Source organism: Epithele typhae (genome assembly GCF_022376455.1).
Source record: "Epithele typhae strain CBS 203.58 chromosome Unknown BXZ73scaffold_95, whole genome shotgun sequence".
NCBI lineage: Eukaryota > Fungi > Basidiomycota > Agaricomycetes > Polyporales > Epitheliaceae > Epithele > Epithele typhae.
This window is the reverse complement of record NW_025954286.1, coordinates 108,278-131,073: the sequence shown is the minus strand read 5'-3', so window position 1 is coordinate 131,073 and position 22,796 is coordinate 108,278. Positions and strand designations below refer to the sequence as shown.

Below are 22,796 nucleotides of genomic sequence, written 5' to 3'. Positions count from 1 at the left end.
CGCGTCGACGACCCTCAGCCCCCTCGTGCCCTTGACGCGGAAGTCGCGCTCGAGCGCGCTCCCCAGCGCGACGGTCCCGACGGGTGGTCGACCGTGTCCGCGTTGTCCGCCGCGTATGCGTCGATCTCGTCCGCGCTCCGCGCCGCGCCGAACGCGCCGAACTCGCCGACGAGGTAGCCGGCGAACGCGGGCGCGGCGGCGAACCGGCGCACGGCGGCGATCGCGGCGCGCATGATCGCGCGGTCGACGTCCGTCGAGAGCAGTGCGGGGTTGATGAGGGGGGCGTCGAACGGGTCGGTCGTGTTCAGGGTGATGTTGCCGCCTGCGGGCGTTGGGAGATGAGCGCGTGAAAGGGAAGCGCTGGGGACAGGGACCTACGGGACGAAGGGGAGATGACGTTCGTGATGAGGGAGAGGAAGCGGCCTGTTGACGGGAGGGCAACGCGCTTCGACACGAAATTGTCCTAAGTATGGAGTCAGTTTTAGCCGGAATGAGCGTGCGTTATGGAAGATACGTACACTGATGATGATCTCGAAGTGAGCGGAGGTAGGACCCGCGCTTGGGTCCTCCGCATCGATGTCGGTGAAAATCGAGTCATTTGCACGCAGCCACATGAACTGATCAGAAGGCGGAAGTCCCAAAAAGCCTGTTCCGTTCGTCATCCAGAGCTGAAGCTGCTCCGCGGTCAGGTTGGCGCTCCGATGAAGGTCGTCGAGAGTGAAGTTGGCAGTGACATTCCACGAATTAGGGAGGAAGACGTGGTCCTTGATTCAGGGACTGTAAGCGATGATGTCGTTGCAGGTGAAGGAAACATCTCGAACCTGGAGATTTCTGCCTACAGCAGTGAGGTTGACAATAGGAGTGATACCCTTGTCAGAAAGGTGCGTTGCATCACCAATGCCAGATAACATGACTGTATAATGGCCGTGAGCGCGAATATTCAGATAAGGAGCCTGCATGCTCACGGATGTGAGGAGTCTTGATAGACCCCGCAGACAAAATCACCTCCTTTGACGCAGTGAGGTTGTAAGTCGGACCTGACGTTGTGTTAGCTGGCTTCCAGTACGCATGCTACGAGACTCACCCACCATCTGCAGATTGAGCAAACTCGACTGTCCGCATATCTGGAGTGTCAGCACAGGAGCCAACTGGCAGTATTTTCGTCACACGAGTATTGACGAGGATGTCGAGGTTAGTACGGCTGGAAGCTTGGGCAAGATACGAGGACGCTGAAGTGACGCGTACGCCGTCGTGGATCTGTGGTCCAGGTTAGGGATGCGTCTCACCGAGCATTCCGAAACGCATACAGTCCATTGAGCCCAACCTAGAGCTCGTCAGATAGTGCATTGGATGCCCGCAGAAGAGCATCTTACTGAAGCCAATTGTGTCACCGGAGTTGTAGTCAAGGTTGAAAGGAATTCGTCTGGGAGTTCAGCAGAGGTGTTCAGAGCAATGGAGTCGATGGGCTCCAGGAACATCCCCGGGACGCTAATGTCCACAACTCCTAAACCAAGATCAGCAGCTACCCATCTCCATCGTTCAGGGAAAAGAACGCTCACCATGGCGGTGGACCGCCGGATTGTATTGCCCAGTCGTGTTATGCCCGTCCGCTGGGGCCGTTATGTTGTCGACCTTCAGCACGAAGGGTAGAAGATTCTCCCACTCCCATCCACTGTCTCCAGTAACGTTTGCGATCCTGCCGAAGTCGTCCTTGGTCCCGCGGCAGAAGGCCATGAGGTCTGAACATTCAGACATGAGCGATAATCGAACGTAAGCAAAAGAACGTACTGATCGCAGTGGAGCCGCCGAGGACGAAGCCGCGAGGGTATTGGATTGCCCGGTTGTTCAGGCCTTCTTGTGGGGTCGTGGTAAAGTTCCAGTCCTGGAACAAAAACCGTAGTTAGACACCGCAGGTATGGGAAGCACATTCGGAACTGCACTCACAAACTGTGACCCAGTGAGCCTGGAGGCGAATCCAGGTACCGAGATGTTCAAGTTCATGAAGTCGCTGTGCGTATGTTTGCGCTCGATGGGCACGTGAAAGCGTAGAGCATAGATCAGCACTCACTCTGAGCCTGCCTCGATGAGCAGAACGGTCGTGTCCGGATCTTCAGTGAGGCGGTTCGCCATCACCGCCCCTGCCGCGCCAGCTACACGCGCATATATCGCTAAGCAACAAAAGGAGATGAGATCAAAAGGCGAGGCGACTCACCGCCAACAACGATGACATCGTAGGACTTGCTGAGCACTTCGCTCGTCGGGCTCACGAACAGCGCAGCCTGGGCCGCGTGGAGCCCGAGCGCGACGGCTGCAAGCGCCTGGATTACAGAGAAACGCGGAGAGGGCATCGCTCGGTGCAACTGGATGAGCAGATGAGCAGAGAGATGGATGCTGGGGGGCTATATGGACCCCCGCGCGCGAATGGGAGGCGGGGGAAAGGGGTGGAGTGGTACGTACTCAGATCACGCTCTCCCCACGCCTGCCACGCAGAGAAGTAACAGCTTCGTCCCTTCTCAGAAGATATCGCGTATTTATGGCACCCGCAGCGGGGCACGCATGCCCTGCGTCATGTGCCCGCCTTCTGCACAGAGTACCTCGGAGGTGTGAATCCGGAGACTCATGGATTCAAGGAGTATGTCCCTAGAGATCCGCGTGTGATCTGGCAAGAAACTACGAAGAACGAAATGGTGGAGGGGTCAATGCCGGAGATTCGAGAGAGCCTCACTGCGGTCACGGGAAAACTGACTGAACAGTTATTATTGTGTTGGCCCGCTAGCGTCGTCGCCGGTGAGATGTCGAGTCGATGAGCTAGCTTGGAGCAGCATGCCACGGGGATGGGCCAGTGGTTCCCATGGGAGGCGGATGGTAGAGGAAGGTGGTAGATTCGGCGCATGGATACATACGAACAGATTACACGCAGATCTCATCTCCAGTTCGTCGACCGACACGTCCACCGGCTCTGCACGACCTCCATCCAGGTCCATCCTTGCCGCTCCTGCCTTGAATTCATCTTGAGGTGTTGTCAACGCTGGGCATTCCAGTATACATGTCTGAGTGTAGACAAGTTTGTTTGTTGAGGAGCGTGGAGGTCGAAAACGGCGGATACGGGGTTGAGGTCGAAGAGAAGAAGAGGCGGATCTCGGAACGAACTAGATGATGGTGGATGACGGTAAGAGGCTGGCTGGACTTGCCATGCCATTCCGCCGGCTAGCCTCACTGCCACTTGACTCCCGCCACCACAAGGGGTGGCGAGAACGAAAGTTTTGGATATCAACTCCGGAAAGTGCTCGCCCAGGACCCCGGAAACTTGCCCCCCCACCCACCTGCCATAGACGGTTATCCCCGTCGACCGGACGGTCCAGCCCATGACGAGTGTCGTTCGGACTGAGCGCGAGGAACGAGCGCTCGGCCGAACTGGTGCTTACTAAGCGGGACGCCGGATGTGGAAAGCGCGCGTCAGCGCGTCAAGGCCCAAGCCTCTCTCCTTTCCCCCTCCGCGTCCACGCGCACCCAAAGCGCATATAGTCACTCGATCCTCCTCCATCATCGATTGACATGGTCGCTGACAAGAACCCAGCCCTCCCGGGGGTCTCCAACCCCGCTCGCGCTCAAGGATCAAGCTGGTTTGCCCGCGATCTCGCACGAGCGCTCGCACGATCAGCGGGCGATCCGTCGGCAACGCCGGCTAGCACCGAACCCGGGAGCTCAGGCATCCAGGCATCGTCTCACACGGTGAGCTCAGGCACGCATATAGTCGGCTTTCCCCACGCTGCGGAAGACGCGGCGAGTCGCGTGGAGCCTACCCCGAGCGCCTCGCAGAAGACCTCGGCTGGGAAAGGAAAAGCAAGGGCAGTTGAGTTCACCCCCGAACCGGACTCCGACGACGCTGGGTCCAACGGCGATGCGCACGGCCTGGAGGACCTCGATCAGCCTCCGTCACCCGGTGGAGAATCCAGCGCGGCAAAACCTGGCGAACGGACCAAGCCGGCGGACCCCCCGGGCCGGGACCCCCAAGACGCCCAGGACAGCGACTACGACTCCGAGTTCCCCGAAGAGTTCAAAGCCCTGAAAAAGGAGAAGTACACCTCGGCTGAGGCGCGCCGGTTGCTGCGCGAGGCTACCGCTCAAGAGGCTGAGCGCGAGGCGGCCAGGGAGTTGAGGAGGAAGGAGAGGAAGGACAAACGCGAAGCCGAGGAAGCCGCGCGCGAGGCCGAGCGCAAGCGCGAGAGGGCCGAGCGTCAGCGCAAGGAGGCGGAAGAAACTCGCGCGCGCAACGTCGAGGACATCCTGTCCAGCGCGGTCAAGCGCAAGCGTAGTGCCGTCGAATCGGGCAAGGCACGGATCAAGCGGACCAAGCGGACCCTCGGCAAGATCGGCAAGGCAGCGGCCAAACGCCTTTCGCGATCGCCGTCGCGATCATCCGCGAGCCACTCCGAGAACGAAGACGAGCGCGAAGAATCCGACGGAAAAGAGGACAATGACGACATCGTGGTCCGCGAGGCCGACGACGCCGAGGACATATTCACGCTCAACCGAGCTCCCATCGACAGTCGCTTGATCACAATGTTCCGTAACGGCCACTACATCCCCCTTACCGCCCTCACCAACGAGTCACTGCGCGCGATACGTTCGGACGGAAGCAAGAGGAAGCTGGTCAAGGCGGAGCCGCTCCAGGGGGAAAAGAAGCACCACATCCTCGAGGTCAGCGTCTTCCCGGACGAGCGCACGATGTCAGCCCCAGACTGGGAGGAAGCGTGGAAGAATACGTTGGAAGGTCTCATGCCGGGCGTCTGTGAGGAAGCCATCATCGCGCGTTGGAGGGCACACGTCGATTACATCAAAAACGAGATTGATTACAAAACGAGCTTCCCTGCGCTGCGACAGTTCGACCTAGACCTCCGCCACGCGTGGTTCACACAGGGCCCAGGGAAGAAGTCGCGCTTCGACGTGGGCGGCCCGACCTACGTAAAGACGATGATGCTCGCGCGGCATCAATGGGCCACATCTCAGGCACAAGCGAGCGGCTCTGGCTCATCCAGCGGAAGACCGAACCGCAACGCACGTGGGGGGCGCGGCCCGGGCGGGGGATACGCGGACTCGGGAAACAACCACGGCGGCAACGCAGACGCGGCGGGAGGATCCTCGGGTGGCGGCGGCGGACGCGACAACGGGCAGTCCTTTCCATCAGGCAGACGCTTCAACGGCCGCGGGCTGTTCTGCCTCATCTGCAACAAGCCCGGCCACAAGGCGGACAGGTGCCGCACAAAACGCAACCCTTCCTGTTGAAGATACGCGCGGAAGCGCCGGCTACGATTAGATTAGATTACGCTATGCGTTCGGATGATACCTTTGTAGTTCCTTATCTCTTAGTTCAGTCTATCACGCCTTACGATACTCTTAGGTCTTTGTTCTTGTCATGTACTATTTACAGCGCGCGCGCATACAGCGCTAATCAAGCTTCGTTTTCCCTTCCCCGAACCTGCGCGAACTTCTACAGGTTATGAGCCCTGCTTCGTTCTAAAGCAGTATCCACTCAGCCTCTTGTACACACCTTAGCTTGACATCTCCACTCACTATGACTTCCAACACCGACAAGATCAACTCGTTGCTCCGGGCGAAGATTGAGCCACTCTCGGGATCGAGCGACTATCCCCGGTGGCGTCGGCAATTCTCAGGGCTTCTCAAACTCGCGAAGATCTCGGACATCGTCCTCGGTCACGAGACGCGCCCGAAGCTAGCCGACGACAGGAGCAACAGAGCCGACGTCGAAGCCTGGGAAGACAAAGACCTCGCGGCGCTTGTCGGTATGCAACTCAAGCTCGGGACGGCGGCCGCGGCGCTTGTATCGGACGCGGATACGAGCCACGACGCCTGGATGAAATTGGAGAAGAACTATCAAGTACGCGGCGTGGGACGCATCATCGAGATCAAGAGGAAGATGATGAACTCACAATACTCTGATGGGGAGGACGTGGACGAGTGGGTGCAGAGGATGGGTGTGTGGCGGTCGGAGTTAGCGGACATGAACCGGACGATCTCAAACGATGAGTTCTCACTTCTGCTTCTCTGCGCACTCCCGGAGTCTTGGCGCGGCTTCACGAGCTCGATTCAAGAGAGCGCGCTCCAAGACCCGGACACCATCATCGGATCAATACGCGATCACGGAGCGCGCACTCACGCAACCGAGGCCGCGTTCCTGGCGAAGCAAGGTGGGACCGGCGGGAAGCGGAGCGGCGGGCCGCCGCACTGCTGGAAGTGTGGGAAGGTCGGGGTGCAGAGGGATTGCCCGAACCATCGTCCGTGGGGCGGTGGCAAAGGGAAAGAAAGGGAGACGGGAAAGGATGAGAAGGCGTTGACGGCGAAGGAGAAGAAAGGGAAGCGGAGGAGAGTTCGGACGATGAAGGATACGCCTACGCTCTCATCGAGACGGGCGCCACGATCAACGAGGTCGCGCTTACCGCTATGAGCGCCGGCGCATGGATCGCGGACACCGGCACCACATCGCACGTCGCGCGCGAACGGCGCCTCTTCACCACCTACTCACCCGTCACTGGCAAGTACCTCCAAGGCGCCGGAACCACCCCCATCCTCGGTCGCGGAACCATACGTTTCACTTACAAGCACGACGGGAAGACTACCACCGTCGACCTGCTTGACGTCATCCACGCACCCGGCATTCCGCACAATCTCATCTCGATCGGTCGCGTCGAAGCGGCCGGACACACGGTTCAACTAGCCGGCGGGGAGATCAAATTCCTCAACCGGAAGGGGCGCGCTTACGCCTCTGGACGCCGCGGGGGCGGCTACCTTTACGAAATGGACGGAGCGCCGGAGATTCCGGAGGTATCGTACCCGGGCGCTGTTTCCAGACCTATCCGCAAACGAACTTACGACGAATGGCACGCCATACTAGGGCACCCGGGCTTGAAGGTCGTGGACACGATGATGCGGAAGGAACTGGTGGACGGACTGGTGGTGGACAAGGGGACGCCCGCGCAGGAGCAGTGCGAAGCGTGCGTACAGGGGAAGCAGACGGTGGCACCATATCCGGCGGCGTCGGAGACGGAGGTGGGAGTGATCGGGGAGTTGATCGTGCTGGACACGTGGGGACCGGCCCGGACGGAGGGGATAGGACACGAGCGCTACGCATGGGTGTTCACCGACGTGCACTCGCGTATGTCGGAAGCGGCTTTCGGGAAGGAGAAGTCTGAAATCAAATCACATTTCCACGAATACCGCATGCGCCTGCAAACTCTCCACGGCGTCACCATCAAACGCGTCCGCTTCGACAACGCGAAGGAGTTCCTCGGGGGAGAGTTCGGCGCTTACCTCAAGGAACACGGCATCACGATCGAGACTACCGCACCCGAGTCTTCTGGCCAGAACGGGATTGCCGAGCGCGTCTTCCGGACCACCTTGGAGCGGTCGCGCGCCATGCGCATCGCTGCCGATCTACCCAAGTTCCTATGGCCACAAGCCTTCGCACATGCCATCTTCCTGAAGAACATCCTCCCGACTCGCGCACTCAAGGACAAAACACCCTACCAAGTGTGGCACAAGCGGAAGCCCGACGTCTCCGAACTCCACGCCTGGGGTGCCGAGTGCTGGGTGCTCACGTCAGCAACGAAGCGATCAAAGCTTGATCCGAAATCGGAACCGATGCGCTTCGTCGGGATGGCTCCGGGGAGCAAAGCCTGGCTATACTGGGACAGGCACGCGCGGCGGATCGGAAAGTCACGCAACTTGGTCTTTCGCGTACGGAAGCCCACTCCGCCGCGGACGAGGACGAGGACGTATGGGAGTACATGGAGTACTTCGCCCAGCCGCTCGAGGGGGAGGATGTGGAGTCTGGCGAGCGTCAGGACGAAGAAGAAGGGGGAGAACCCCGAGGAGACGCGGACCGGACACCCGCACCCGAACTCGCGATCGCGCCCGCGCCTGAACTCGCGCCCGCGCCTGCGCCTGCGCCCGCGACCGCGCCTGCGCCCGCACCTGCGCTCGCGCCCACGCTCGCGCCCGCGCCCGTACCGGAGGTCCCGCGTCGCGCGTCGCGATTGGCAGGCAAGCCACGCCTAGACTACAAGGCACTTGCGCACAACGGCGAACGCGTCCCCATCACCGACGAAGCACTCATCACGTGCTTACTCTCACTCTTCGGCGTTGAAGGGGGAGCGGGGAACGTCATCGAGCCGCGCAACTTGAAGGAGGCGCGCGCACAACCGGAGTGGCCAGAATGGAGGCGCGCGATGGAGAGCGAGCTCGCGCAACTCATCAGACTTGGGGTCTTCGAGATGGTGCAGCTACCGGAAGGGCGGAGGACAATAGGATGCCGCTGGGTCTATCGCCTGAAGGTCAACGCGGAGGGCATCATCCTTCGATTCAAGGCACGGCTGGTAGCGCTCGGGTACAGCCAAATCTTCGGGCTGGACTTCTTCGACACATACGCGCCAGTCGTGCGAATGGATGCACTTCGGGCCTTGATCGCGATCGCAGTGCACAAGCGACTCATCATTCGGCAATTCGACGTCGTCGGCGCTTACCTCAATGCCGACCTCCAGGAGGAGATCTACATGTGCCAGCCCCCGGACTTTGAGGACGGGACCACGAACGTGCTCAGCTTGAAGAAGCTCCTCTACGGACTCAAGCAAGCCGCCAATGTCTGGAACATACACATCGACGGGGCACTCGTACAGGACATGAAGTTTATTCGCACTGAACCGGATCAGTGCGTCTATGTCCGGCCCGGCGGCGAGCACGGCATCGGACTGCACGTGGACGACATGGTGGCTGTGGCTCCGAACGAGGCGGAGATGGACACGATCAAAGAAGGTCTCGAGCGTCACTACGAGATCACGGATCTAGGCGAGCCGCGTCTACTCCTTGGACTTGAAATCTCGCGCCCTATCGGATCACCTGACGACCTCACGCTGCGACAGACGAACTACCTACGTCGCGCGCTTGAAGCACACCACATGTCAGAGTGTACACCGGTGAAGACGCCGATGGACCCGAACGTCAAGCTCCTGAAGACGAGCGAGGATGAGGAGGTGACCCCCGCACAAGTCCATGAGTACCAATCAGCGATCGGTACCTTGATGTACGCGGCACTCGGCACGCGACCGGATCTCGCGTACGCCGTACAGGCGCTGTCCCAATTCTGCTCGCGCCCCGGCCCAGTACATTGGACGGCCCTCAAGCACGTCTTCCGCTACATCAAGGGGACACTCGACTACGGTATCACTTACCACGCGCAGGGGGAGCTGGTAACGAAAGTGGCGTACCAGCACTTGCGCCTCGAAGGGTACACCGACGCGGACTGGGGCGCTAATCCGGTGGACCGGCGATCAATCTCCGGATACGCGTTTCTGATCGCCGGTGGACTTGTCGCGTGGAGCTCGAAGAAGCAAGCGGTAGTAGCGCTATCGTCGACGGAGGCGGAGTACATGGCGGTGTCGTACTGCGGGCGACACACGATCTGGATGCGCGCACTTCTCGCGGCGCTGTATCTGAAGCAGGAGGACGCGACGGACCTCAATGCGGACAATCTCTCAGCCATCGCGCTCTCCAAGAACAACGTGCATCACGCGCGTACCAAGCATATCGACATCCGGCATCACTTTATTCGCGAATGCGTAGAAGCCGGTACTATCAAACTGAAGCACGTACCTACGGAGGACAATGTCGCGGACATGTTCACGAAGCCGCTTCCACGCGACCGCTTCCACATGCTGCGGCGGCAACTCGGGATCCTCTCAGACGCCGAGTTGAGGGGGAGTGTTGAAGATACGCGCGGAAGCGCCGGCTACGATTAGATTAGATTACGCTATGCGTTCGGATGATACCTTTGTAGTTCCTTATCTCTTAGTTCAGTCTATCACGCCTTACGATACTCTTAGGTCTTTGTTCTTGTCATGTACTATTTACAGCGCGCGCGCATACAGCGCTAATCAAGCTTCGTTTTCCCTTCCCCGAACCTGCGCGAACTTCTACACAGAGGATTGTAAGTACTGCACGGTCGTCACGTCTTTTCTAGGTTCTGACCCGGTGTCCAGGTTTGAACATCAATGTGATTACCCCTACGTCTGTCAAACCTGGGTCCAAGCTCCCTGTCGTCGCTGTGAGCAGTGTACTCTTCAATGTGGTGCGAACAGAGTAGTGATGTGTTATCACCAGTACATCTTCTTTGGTGCATTTGGCTTCGGTGGAGCCTTCGAGTGAGTGAAAATCGCTGAGCATTTGCAGGACGTTCCTTCCTGACAATGTGACACAGTGTTGATGGGCGGAACATGGTGAAACGATCTGCAGAGTTGGGCGAGCCCGTCATCTTCGTATCGATGAGCTATCGGTCAGTCCTTTCGTTTCATAGAAGAATTATCGACACTCACGATGGTATACAGGCTTGGACGTGAGTTGCCTTACGAGATTACGACTCCAGGGCCCCGAGTCTCAATTTAATTTGCTTACAGCACTCGGCTGGCTCGGAGGAAAGGAGGTCAAGGACGCGAATGTCGGAAATCTCGGCCTTCAGGATCGTAAGCCGACGTGTCAGTTGATTTCGCTTCACGAGATTGCTGACTTGGTGGCACGGTTCACAGAGCGTGAGGCCCTTCGCTGGATCCAGCGTTACATCACCCAGTTTGGCGGCGATCCCACGAAGGTCACCTTGTGTGTACTTCGAACTGGGATGGAAGTCGTGCACTGATCGCCCAGTGGACTGTTCTGTACAGGCTGGGCCTCAGCTCCGGCGGCGTTTCGGCGGCGTTGCATATCGTGTACAACGACGGGAACACCGAAGGGCTCTTCCATGCTCTGTGGGCCGAATCGGGCGCCATCCAACCCGTCGGTTGGCTCGATGGCCCGCGTCCGCAAGCGGCATACGACACCTACGTGGCGTCGGTGGGGTGTTCGGACGCGAACGATACCCTGACATGTCTCAGGCAGGCACCCGCGGATGCGGTGACCAACGTCAGCGCCGTCGCCTCCGTGTGGAGCCCACGCGCGGACGGGAACGTCATCTCGGACCTTCCACAGACGCTACTCATGGGAGGGCATGTTGCGAAGATTCCCATCGTCGCTGGTACGTTTCCAATCCGTCGTCCCCATTGACCAGCTGCCAATGATCATTCGACTTTACAGGGAACGCCGAGGATGAAGGGACGCTCTTCGCTCTCAACCTACCCAACATCACGTGCGTGTATACGTCTTGCATTGCTTGCTGTTCACCAACCTTCCTCGGCAGCATCGATACGGAGTTCGTTGGGTACGCCAGAGCCGTGTACTTTCCAAACATCAGCTCCGCCGACGCCGAGACGCTGGTGCAAATGTATCCGAACGACCCGGCGCAGGGTGCGCCGTATGGCACCGGAGACGACTTCCAGTACACGCAGATGCACAAGCGCGTCGCGTCGTTCGAGGGGGACACGGGCGTCGACGCCGTCCGTCGCCTCTTCACGCAGCAGATGAGCGCACACAGCAACGTTTGGGCGTACTGTGCGTCTTCCGATCGCCCTTCTCTCCCCGGAACGATGCTGATGTTTCTTCCCAGACTACAGGCGGGAATACGTGCCCGGCTTGGGATCGGTACGTCCCCGCGTTGCCCTGGAGCTCCCCGCTCCCCGCTCATCTTCCCCGTACAGACGCACGCGTCGGAGGTCCCGGACATGTACGGGGGCGGAAACCTGCAGGACATCTTCATCCACTTTGCGAACACGCTCGACCCGAACGGCGCCGCGAACGTCACGCAGAACTGGCCGATGTACAACGCGAGCAACCCGGTGCTCTTGGAGTTCTCCGGAAACACGACGCTCTCGCTGACGAACGACACGTACCGCGAGGCGCCGATAGAGTTCCTCATTGAGATGGGGCAGAAGATGCCGTGGCCCGTTTAGTTGCATGGCGGAGTGTTTTGTTGTGGTGGGAGGACGCTGCAGTGGACGGCGGGCTAATATCTGGCTCCTTCTGGACTCGCGAAATGATCACATATAGTATATGTTTTTATTGAGCTATTGGAAAGATACAGTAAAATATTGTAACGATCCAACGGCTGCGCGGAGGATGGCCAAAGTGTTGCCATGAAAGCACGGCAGCAGAGCCCTTCGGCGCCACAATGGGCAGCGACCATCCTTCCCCAACCACCTCCACCAGCTGGATGACCGTACAGAGTTGCTGGGAGGAGCACTGAGGCCGGCCGTTAAAGGTTGAGGAGTGCGAACATCCGGCATGTTTGTAGATGGGATGCTTCGTGGGTTCCACTTGGTGGCTGGCGAGGATGGGCTAGTCATGAGCAGGAAGACACTGGACAGGAATCGCAGCCTGCACTGCCATGTGGCTTGCACGTGCACCAGCCGCTCTGATAGGAAGCATGCCAAGCATTGCAAGGCCAGGATCGATGGTAGCTCTTTCAAAGGGAACGACGATGGACAAGCTTTCAGTCGAAGTATTCCAATACATCTGTTTCTTTGCCACAACCGATGGAGGAGCCACCGCCCGCTCTCTCGCGCTCGCCTCCAAATGGGTCTCCGACGCATCACAACCCTATCGCTTCCACTGTCATCCTCATCGTCGCCACGGTCGGCCGTCTGGAATCCCTCCTTGCCCACCTTGCAGCCTCCAGAGCGCGCTTCCCGGATTCTCCCCCACAAATTCTGGACTTATTCCTGCTCTGCACAGAAGTCACCAGTGCCGAAAACGATATCAGGAGTATCAGAGACAGCAGATACCGAGACTGCATGATCGTCGACGGCAGACACAACGGGCCCGGACGCGGACGAGACTCCAGCGGAGCCAGGATCAGACTCCGCGCACTACGCTGCACACCTCTCCTCCCTCTTTGCCCAGGCTGGCCCCAGCCTTGAGACCCTAAGCATCGTCTTCATGGAGCGCAATCTGAGCTGGAACACCGCCCTGCCCACGCAGCTCCCACATCTCCGCGAGCTCACGGTGGTCAAAGCGTCTCAAACGTTCGTCCTCGCGCGTGCCGCGCTTCCCCGCCCTCCGCCGCCTGTACTGGTTCGGCGCACCGGAAGACTGGGTCTACCTGGCCTCGCTCGGCATCGCACGGTTCGGGGGGCACGCGCCACAGCTCACGCACGTCCGCCTGTCGAATTTCGAGGGCCTCGCCAGCTCCGCCGGCGCCTTCAACCGCCCCGAGGGTGCCTCGCCACTCTGTAAGCCTCTCCCCACCCCTTCTATACTCCACGACTCACGGCAAACCACAGCCAAGGTGCCGATCCCGCCCTCGTTGCGCAACGTCAGATTTCTGCTGCTCCAGGTGAGCCCGTTCATGCTGCGCGACGCGACCTGGATCCAGACGGCGCACATCGAGGGCATCGAAAACATCTGGCGCGCGCTCGAGCATTCGAGTCTGCCCGTGTGCATGATTCCCGCGCAGCGGCAGGACGACGCGCTCGACCACGCCGGGCGCGACGTCCAGCGGCTCGCGCGGGAGCGGCTCGCGCGGATTCGCGGGGGCGATGGAGGGATCGGGTGCTGGGAGGTCCGTGAGGGCTGGAAACGCGCGAAGCAGAGGGGGGACGTCCCCGACTACCTCGTCAACAGAGATCTGTGCGAGAGGCAGTCGTACTCTTTATCTGAGCCGCTATGGTAGGTAGGACACAAACGAGAGTTCGATCGACCTCCAGCCGAGTGACGCAGGGCAGAAGGTGATGCACGTAGGAAAACGAACGATAACATGGAGCAAGAGGCACCCAGCGAAGGGACGGAACGATACGAGAAGACGTACGTGTCTGGGATGGGCCCTTCGATGGAGCAGATATAGGTACGCGCTATGTGTGAGCACCGGTTCGACATAAAGCGCATTCAATCTGGGTCATAACCGTCAGATGCATGCAAGGAAGGTCCTGACATGACGGCTGTGTTGAAGAAGGGAAGTGTACCGTTGCTGCTGCGTCTCATCCCCTCCGGCCCACTCCGCGCTTGAATCCCTAGTCGTTCTCCAATGCGAGGTGTTGCTATGGCCGATACGAAGTGTTTGTCAGGTCAGACAACCCGGGGACGAGGAAGTGTGCAAGCCATGGTGGTGGGAGAGGCGTGAAGTGATTCGCGAAGCCCTAACCCTGTCCTGAGGTTTTGGTTCAGGGGATGACAAATCAATGATGGATCTGTAGAAACGCGGCAGGCGAGCGCAGCAGCAAGTTTCGATCCTCAACCCCAGTGAGGGTCCCTCCCGTCTACAAACGTCTAGATACGTCCCCGCGCCACTCACATATGTAGACGTATCTAGACATCCAGCACGGTCGGAGGACATATTTTAAATCCGTCTAGAAACGTCTGCTCACATGTAGACGTATTAAATCTGTCTGTATCTGTCTGTATATGTTCAAATACGTCTGATTATGCGCTTGGTACTGGACAGGGGAAGCTCCACACGGCTATCGGCCCGTTCCACCCGCCCTCGCCCCGCGTGTCGCCGCCGCCGTGCGCCCCATCGCCCGCGCCTTGCGCCCCGTCGCCCGCGTCTCGCGCCCCATCGTCCGCGCCCCACCCCTTGCGCCCCGTCGTCTGCGCCCCGCCTGTCGCCACCGCCTTGCGCCCCATCGTCCGCGCACGTATCGTGCCTCGCGCCCGTCTCCCACCTCGCACCTGTCTCGCGTCCGTCTCCCGCCTCGCTTGCACCTCGCGCCTCGCGACCCCAGCTCTGCAGCCCAGCGCCCCGTGCCCCACGCCTTCGTCGTCCACACCCCGCTCTGCGTTGTCCTACTCACGCCGCTCCGGCTGCAGCGCGATTTGGTTGCAGACGGCGGAGTCTCGCCATTTCTAGAACAGACGTCGCGTCAATACGTCGCGACGCGGTTGGATCGAGCCAACGAGCCCTTACCGTCCGTTGCGGGTGCTTCATCGACTTGTAAAATGTGTCGAATTCTTCGTGGCTCCCGTGATGTGTATTGTACCACAGGACTGCGCATTGGTCCCTAGGATAGGAGGTGAATACAGGTTCCAAAAAGCGAAACAGACTCTACCTGAGTTTGGCTCCCTCCGCAGGCACCGGAGGCCACACAAACTTCGAGGAGCTGGAGGCTTTCTTGGAGCTTGCGGAGACGTTCTTCATGGAGGACCGTAAAGGGGCAGTGCCGGCAAGTGCCATGAGTGCAGCGGCGACCTGCATCGGAGTCTGTGCCGCAGACTGCACTGGGACTGGGGGTGCTGGCTGAGGTGGGGCGGATGCAGATTGAGAAGGACCGGCGGCGCCCCCCGAAGTGTCGACATCCATACAATCTTCGCGTGGGATGTCTTCCCGAGGTGTATCGCGCGGAACAGCTTGAGACGTGTCCAACTCCTGGCAAGTGGTTAGGGCGGTTGACTTGTCAAACGGAGGGGCTGGGAGGCGTGTGCCTGCGATCACAATGCAGTTCAGTATACTCAATCTATCTGCGCGCGATTGAGAATACCTGCAGCGACGGTGCTTGTACCGCAGTGTCCGCTGGTGGAAGCGGATGGCGTGTTTGTCATCAGGTCATTGGCGTACTGAGTGGACCCGTTTCGGGTCATTGATGCGGCTTCTTGTGCACCGATAACGTCCGTGGGACCGCGTGAGCTAGTCGATGCCGTACTTGCGGTAGCAGTGGTCGTATGAGTTGGTGGTGCCATCGCCACGGTGGTTTTGGGAGCAGCTTGAGTTGCGGTACCGGTGCGCTTCTTACCCTTAGTCTGGTTCTTCACCGTGCGTGCGGGAGGAGGGAAGCCACCAGGTGGGACAGGGGGATGATTCACAGCATTTGGGACGACAGGGCTTTCGGGAAGCGGCTTGCCCCCAGTTGGAGGAAATGATGAGGCTCTGTTTTGGCGGTAGAATGAGATCTTGCGGCGACACCGTAAGGAAGTACTACTTACAGTGCACTAGGCATCTGTCACAGCACCACGAGATCAGCGGAGAACCTGAGTGTCGAAAGCAGGGAGCCACATACCAATAGCAGAGGTGCAGGTTGCACGAGACCGTCGTTACTATCAGACAAGGAGGATTCAGTGATCGGGGGAGGAGACGAGATCCTAGGTCTCTTCGATGGCTGCGAGTGCAGGTCGTCCGTCTCTTCAACATCCGGCAGTGCGTGTGGTGTGGTGGGTACAGGTTGATCGGGTGCTGGTGAGATGCGGTAGGGAGCACCTTCGAGATCGATCGAGCGCTGCTGGGTCGTGCTGCGGACCGCGTGCTCTTCGTTCCATGCAATGCCAGGTTGGTCGTGATCTTGCTCTTCACCGTCGTTATAGTCGATATCCTCTTCATTGTCATCGTTGTTGTTCATAAACTCGTCGCTGCCTTGACTGTTCTCTTCAGGCTGGATGATATCCTCCTCGAGCTCATTCGCATTATCGTAGAAGTCACCGTTAGTCTTCTGGTCTTCGCTCTTGCAGTCGACGGGAGCTAGAGGTGACCAATGCATGTGTATGAGTTCGTGCATCGATCAGAGATGATACCACTTCAACAACCTACCTTCCGTTTGCCTGCGCGAGTGCGCCTTGCGCTTGCGCTTCTTCGACACTGGTTTCTGCTCGCGGTGGATCACCTCGATCCGTCTCTTGCGCCACTGAGGATATTCCCGGACGGCTAGTTTCCTCGCCTTCCAGTTCTGCAAGCAGATCTGGAGCTCGGGATGCTTCGCGCGGATGAAAGCAAAGTAATCGATGAAGTCGCTCGGGTGCAACTTCCGTTGCCAGGTTGCAGGGAGCTTGTCGAACCCGCCATACTTGCTCTCGAGATGTGCGCAATACGTGTAGAAGGACTCACGAATCGCCTTCGCAGTGAACCCATCAACAGGTTCTCCGTTGGTGTTGACGATATAACGCTCTCGAACATTCTCGTTGTCCGCCATCCGGGTCCCTCCACCCTTCTGCTTCGTTTGACCCACTTCTGTGGACAGCGGCTGATTGTTGTTCCATTCGTGCTCGGTCCAAAAGAGTTTCTGCCGATGGTAGGTGAGCATGGGGTGAATAACCACTCGAAAAATATGCTTACAACGTCATCGGGGACTGGGAAGTCTTCGCGTGTTCGTGGAAGATCGATCCAGAACCCGTTTTCATCCATTTTGAAGACCCGGCGTGCAGCAGCAGCTATATACACAGCCATTACGACACAATTCCGGCTGTGCAAACCGGAATACGCACCGGCAGCCTTGTCTTGCATCCCAGGGACGTTTCTGGGGTGCGGGGCTGGATAAACCAGCCTAGAATGCACAAGGAATCACGATAGGACTTACTTTAGTGGCATGATCTCCTTTCTCAATTCTGCTATCTCCTCTTGAAGGGCGGTGATGGATTCCTCGAGCTTCACGTGCATTTGACGGCAAGGATTGTGCAAGAACTGATATATCGAGGTGATCAGCAAGAATATCAGAGCAAATCACACTGGAAAGACTCACTGGAGGCTGCCCTATTGGGCTCATTGTCTGTGCCGACTCGGACTCGAGTTGCATCCACCCATTGGGGTCATCAACTTCCGAGTTTTCATAGTACGTATTAATGGGGTATGCATGATTGTCATACGATGAAGGGTAAGAAGGAGACGAGAAATTGGGATGGGTTGGGGAAGGAACTGGCTGTACGGTGGAGGTCGTGGGGGTAGGGAAGGGCGCATGGCGCGTCTGATTTGAGCGCATATAGCCAGCGTTTGTGGGCGGTCCGCCAACGGTCCGTGGGTTGACTGGAGGGCGCAACACGGTCGAGGATGATTGCAGCCAAAATGGCAGAGGTTTAGACATTATAAAGACGTTGTAGGGGACTCTATATGGAAAGGACGGGGAAGATGAATGAAAGGTGGAAAGAAACGAGGGTGCGCAGGAGCGGCAGTGAGCGACAGGATAAGTATATGCTACTGATCACGTGCCAATGACATCGGAGAGCAGGAGCCAGTCCAATTGCAAGATCTAGTAACTCATGTCATCCTACGCCTTTCCTACTCCCATGGACAACATCTCAGCCGACTCCATCATCCGTGCCTACTGTGTCATTAAGACAGCAGAGGACACGACATTGCCTGCACGCGACACCCTGGCCCGCAAACTCCTCACTCTCTCTTTCATGTTTGCCGACTTCGCCTGCGACATCGCATCCTCCCCGTCACTCTCCCCCGAAGAATATCGTGATATACACACCTCTTCCACAAAAGCAATGGAAGGCTTCACCAGTTTCTTCATCGCTGCTTTGACAGAGCTTGAAGAAAGCCTCGACTCCGAGTCACCACCCAGCACTCCCATGGCGGCCGTCCCCGACCTGTCTCAGCACCAAACGAGCATTGGAGAAGAACACCATCAGCTTGTCAACCTCATCGAAGAACGACTGAAGCAGCTCCTGGAACCATCTTCTCATCAAGCTCTCATTGACTCTCTAGCCACCTCTCTTTCTGCACGCTTGTCTGGTCCACTCGCCATGGCAGTAGCTGAAGCTCTCAAGCCACCGCCGAAGATTCCTGGCGACCAAGACGTACCCGTGGCGGAAAGTTCCTTCTCGCAATCACAGGAATCTCCGCAGCCACGCCAAAGAATGCCCTGGGAGGAGGAGTGGGAGATCTGTGGTCTATCTGGCTTTCCGGGACAGCCGAAGAAATGGCAGAAGGGTCGCGTTTTGAAGGTATGTGTTGTCCAACCTCCGTGTTGTGTGGGTGATTTCAGGCTGAGGTGAGCCCCTTTGGCAGGGTGAATCGAAACAAAAGCGAGGTTGAGTGCTTGCAGTGCAGGCTTGTGGAGGAACACGCAGACCGGGACTGAGCAAGAACTTATGTAAACTGCGAAATTGGAGAGCAGTAGTCTGTATAGTACAAGGTGTGAATCACGATATAGTCTCAATAACGGTGATGTGTGATGAACTCTGAGTAAGGCAAGGGACCAACTGTAACACACGAAGAGGAGCGATCCTCAGTCAGTGATAGAACGACTATATTGAGAGCATAAGTTCTACCTGTAACACACGAAGAGGAGCGACTACAGATAGAGTAAGCATATGTAAGGAGCGCATAGTAGTGTGAATAGACTTACTCCTCAGTCAGTGATAGAACGACTGAAGAGCAGTGCGAGCCAGAGTCCTCCCTATATACTGTCCAGGAGTAGCATACGTAAGCAGTGATGGGAAGACATAATTGGCGCAGAGAACAGACCGGACAGAAGATGGTTACAGGGCTGTGCGGGCTGTGCGCTCAAGACAAAGAAAGTCCGTAAGTGGAACAAGGGAACAAAGAGAGAAGCGTAGAAGAACGGAATGGAAGAGATAAGGAACTACAAGGCAGTGAAGTGACATATGGAAATATGGGAAGTCTCTCACAGAGTCCATGTGGATGCGTAAACTGTCCTAATGTACGTATGTTCGATATCCAATGTTCAACACACCCCCTCGTTCAAGACGCGGATGAAACTAAACCAACGTGCTCGCAGAAGTACTTGAGTATCGAAAGAGGAACTGACTTCGTAAGCGAGTCCGCTAGCTGCTCCGCAGAAGGAACGTGAAAGAGAGTAACTTCGCCTTCCTCGATGTATTCGCGAATGAAGTGGTAGCGGATGTCGATGTGCTTCGTGCGACGGTCAACAGCAGGGTTTTCAGAGAGGAAAATCGATCCCTGGTTGTCCATGCAGAGCGGTGTAGGACTCGACATATCGTCACCAACTTCACGGCCGAAAGTGCGAAGCCACTTCATTTGACGGCAAGCGTCTGACGCGGACATGTATTCCCCTTCAGTGGAGGAGAGGGATACTGTGCGTTGTCGGCGAGAGACCCAGGAGAGTGCACCTCCTGCCATCAGGAAAACGAAGCCGGTTGTCGACTTCCTGTCATCGCGGTCTTCTCCCCAGTCCGAGTCCGAGTACGCGATCATACGGCGCCATCCTTTCCATCGTAACGAAGACGATAGTGCGAGGTACCACGGAGGTAGCGAAGGACGTAGCGGGCGTAACGCATGTGATCTTCAGACGGATTGGCGTTGTACTTGGAGAGACGCGTGACGGCGTAGGAGATGTCTGGACGAGTACCGAGCATGGCGTAAAGGAGGCTGCCGATGAGGCTCTGGTACTCCCGACGAAGAGTTGCAGGTGCTTCATCCTGTCGAGCGACGAGGACGCAACCAGCGGGGAGAGGAGTGGAAGCAGCGTTGCAGTCAGACATGTTGAACTTTTCGAGGACGGCGTCGATGTACTCTTCCTGGTCGATGTCGAGGATGCGTTTGACGCGATCGCGACGTATACGAGTACCGAGGAATCGTTGCACCGGTCCTAGATCAGTCATCTTGTACTGCTTGCTGAGAGAGTCCTTGACGAAGTCGATGCGCGTGCGTGAATTGCCCATGACGAGTAGATCGTCGACATATAGAACAATCAGCGTGACTTCGCCTGGAACACCCCCTTGTCGACGATAAACGTAGACTCCGGCATCTGAGTACGTGCGGACAAATCCCAATTTGATGAGCGAGTCGTGGATTTTGAGGTTCCACTGGCGAGAGGCTTGCTTAGACCGTAGATGGCCTTCTTGAGCAGACAGACGTAGTCCTCTTTGCCAGCTTCAACCCATCCTTCCGGCTGCTCCATGTAGATCTCCTCGTCGAGATCGCCGTTGAGGAACGCGGTTTTGACGTCCATGGCGTCGATATCCCAGTCTTCGAGCGCGGCGTGCGCAAATGCGAAGCGGGTCGACTCGTTCCTCGATACAGGCGAAAAGATCTCGAAGTAATCTTCTCCCCAGTTCTGCGTATAGCCCTTAGCTACGAGGCGAGCCTTGACTCGACCATCGTGCTTGATATCATACACCCAACGACATCCGATGACGTTACGACCCTTGGGGCGAGGTACGAGCACCCAGGTTCGATTTTCCATCAACGAGTTGTACTCCGAAGCTTCAGCCTTGAACCATTCATCACTCATAGGAGAGTTATGTGCTTCGCGGTAGGACTGAGGGATGCCTTTCTTGCGCGCAGCGTGATTGATGATAGTGTTGAGCAGATCGAAGTACTCTCGCTCTTCAGCTGTACGTAGCTGTCCGTCTCGTCGTGTCCTGGCGTCGACGCGTGCAGGCGGTTCGTCACCATAGAAGTTGTCCCTGTTGCGATGCGGATTCTGTCCTGCACCATGACGCTGAGGGCGCTGAGGTTGTGGTGGAGGACCAGCATCGACATCAGGTACGTCTTCGACAGTAGGATGACGGTTACGACGGTGGTTAGGAGCACGTGGCGGTGCACCTGGTACGACAGGAGGCGGTGGCGGAGCTTCGCGCTCTGGTTCAGGCTCGGCATTGGGTGGAGCTTGAGGAGGGTGTGGGACCATAGCAGGTTCCGGAGGAGGAGTTGGAGGAGGAGGTATGAGCTCGACTGGTTCGTTGTCAGGCTCTCCCTCAGGGATGTCCGGGAACGGTGAATCGTCGGGGGTTACACGACGACGGCCGGTGGGGTTTTCACGTGCAGGGAAGACGTTCTCATCAAATCCACATCGCTAGAGACCATGATGGAGCGGGTAGAGCGGTTCCAGAAACGATAACCCTTGGAACCCTCGTAACCAACAAACACAACTTCGAGTGCCTTAGGCTCGAGTTTGTTGTCGCGTTTGTCCCTTTGCACATGTACGACTGCTTTGCAGCCGAAAACGCGGAAGTGGGAACAGTCTGGGACGACTCCGTTCCATGCCGTGATCGGGCACTTCCATTTTAGACGACGCATTGGCTGACGGTTGTAGATATGCACCGCAGTGTCGACCGCACATTGCCAGAAACCGTGAGACAGACCTGCGAAGTGAAGCATACACAGGGCCTTGTCCATGATGGTTCGGTTCCAGCGTTCGGCACGACCGTTTTGCTGCGGCGTTCCTGGCATGGTCATGTCGTGCTCAATCCCAAGTTCTCGAAGAAGTTCTTGGAACTCTGTTGCGGTATATTCACCCCCTCGATCGGATCGTACCTTCTTGATTTTGCGACCAGTCTGTGTCGATACCCAGGCGTAGTATGCTCGGAAAGCTTTCGTCTGTTCCGATTTCGCCTTCAGGTAGTAGATTCGACCAGCACCAGAGAAGTCATCAAGGTATGTTACGAAGTACGTATATCCGCCGATAGAAGTGGGCAGTGGGCCGACTAGATCAGTGTGGATCATGTCGCCCGGAGCTTCTGCACGCTTCGGTGATAGAGGGTGTGGTTTGCGCGTCATTTTTCCTTTGGCGCAACCATCGCAAACAGTAGACGGGGGAGGAGCAGGACCAATGTCGTCAACACCTTTGACTGCCTTAGGGAGCTTTTTGATCGCTTCCTTAGAACAGTGACCCCAGCGGTTGTGAATGAGTTCCCAGTCGACGGTAGACGACGACGACTGAGCCGCGGTTGAGGTTCTGCAGGTTGGACGGGTTGGACGACTTTGCCATTCATGATATCCGTGGGCAGCTGATAGAGGTTGTTGATCGGATTAAACAGAGCCTCAAGACGCATAGCACCAGGGAATGTCAAGCCAGCGTGTGTGAAGGATGCGTCAGGACGCGAGGATCGAAAATGACCATTTTCCCATTCCCCTGAATGATGAGGTTTCCGGCGTTCTCGATGGCACCAGTTGAGAAGAGACGTGTACCCGCTTGGGGATGTATACGACGTTCTTAAATTCAACTTTGACATGATTGCCGTTGAGATCGATTCGAGCAATAACCGTTCCTTCTCCGAGTGCGCGGACGATACCAGCATCTCCTTCCTGAGCCGTATGGAAGATCTTGGGCTCACGGTATTGAGTGTAGGAGGAGAAGTCATGCTTATATGCCGATACGTGACGCGAAGCACCCGAATCCATGCACCAGACTGCGAAGTGAGAATCACGCTTAGCGGTGTTACCCGCGTTGTAC

General features: G+C 57.6%; 6 protein-coding genes across 6 annotated transcripts; 4 read left to right on the top strand and 2 right to left on the bottom strand.

Moving 5' to 3' along the window:
- Window positions 1-14: 14 nt before the first annotated feature.
- On the bottom strand, window positions 15-2,348 carry BXZ73DRAFT_106959 (alcohol oxidase; the record flags this gene model as incomplete). The annotated part of the gene is made up of 14 exons (XM_048016786.1): window positions 15-322; window positions 379-463; window positions 519-764; window positions 822-913; window positions 966-1,037; window positions 1,085-1,112; window positions 1,170-1,257; window positions 1,308-1,324; window positions 1,374-1,504; window positions 1,560-1,739; window positions 1,789-1,882; window positions 1,945-2,008; window positions 2,069-2,150; window positions 2,213-2,348. The coding sequence occupies 14 exons, from the start codon at window positions 2,346-2,348 to the stop codon at window positions 15-17; spliced, it is 1,623 nt and encodes a 540-aa protein (XP_047872240.1).
- Window positions 2,349-3,555: 1,207 nt separating this feature from the next.
- Window positions 3,556-5,286, top strand: BXZ73DRAFT_106958 (uncharacterized protein; the record flags this gene model as incomplete). Its single annotated transcript, XM_048016785.1, has 1 exon — window positions 3,556-5,286. One exon carries the CDS (start codon window positions 3,556-3,558, stop codon window positions 5,284-5,286), a length of 1,731 nt encoding a protein of 576 aa, XP_047872239.1.
- A 4,768-nt stretch (window positions 5,287-10,054) lies between these two features.
- On the top strand, window positions 10,055-11,888 carry BXZ73DRAFT_55528 (Alpha/Beta hydrolase protein; the record flags this gene model as incomplete). The annotated part of the gene is made up of 10 exons (XM_048021359.1): window positions 10,055-10,117; window positions 10,174-10,214; window positions 10,271-10,349; window positions 10,436-10,532; window positions 10,596-10,665; window positions 10,728-11,077; window positions 11,137-11,188; window positions 11,240-11,490; window positions 11,546-11,580; window positions 11,637-11,888. Coding segments are annotated over 10 exons (1,290 nt in total), but the record flags the coding sequence as incomplete, so codon positions are not given.
- Window positions 11,889-12,470: 582 nt separating this feature from the next.
- Window positions 12,471-13,606, top strand: BXZ73DRAFT_106956 (uncharacterized protein; the record flags this gene model as incomplete). Its single annotated transcript, XM_048016784.1, has 4 exons — window positions 12,471-12,678; window positions 12,746-12,973; window positions 13,026-13,166; window positions 13,218-13,606. The coding sequence occupies 4 exons, from the start codon at window positions 12,471-12,473 to the stop codon at window positions 13,604-13,606; spliced, it is 966 nt and encodes a 321-aa protein (XP_047872237.1).
- A 746-nt stretch (window positions 13,607-14,352) lies between these two features.
- Window positions 14,353-17,396, bottom strand: BXZ73DRAFT_81941 (uncharacterized protein; the record flags this gene model as incomplete). Its single annotated transcript, XM_048023611.1, has 12 exons — window positions 14,353-14,684; window positions 14,724-14,775; window positions 14,837-14,930; window positions 14,979-15,351; window positions 15,408-15,793; window positions 15,850-15,863; window positions 15,924-16,378; window positions 16,448-16,916; window positions 16,970-17,064; window positions 17,119-17,177; window positions 17,211-17,314; window positions 17,373-17,396. The coding sequence occupies 12 exons, from the start codon at window positions 17,394-17,396 to the stop codon at window positions 14,353-14,355; spliced, it is 2,457 nt and encodes an 818-aa protein (XP_047872236.1).
- A 490-nt stretch (window positions 17,397-17,886) lies between these two features.
- On the top strand, window positions 17,887-18,716 carry BXZ73DRAFT_81940 (uncharacterized protein; the record flags this gene model as incomplete). The annotated part of the gene is made up of 2 exons (XM_048023610.1): window positions 17,887-18,579; window positions 18,621-18,716. 2 exons carry the CDS (start codon window positions 17,887-17,889, stop codon window positions 18,714-18,716), a joined length of 789 nt encoding a protein of 262 aa, XP_047872235.1.
- Between the last annotated feature and the right edge of the window lie 4,080 nt (window positions 18,717-22,796).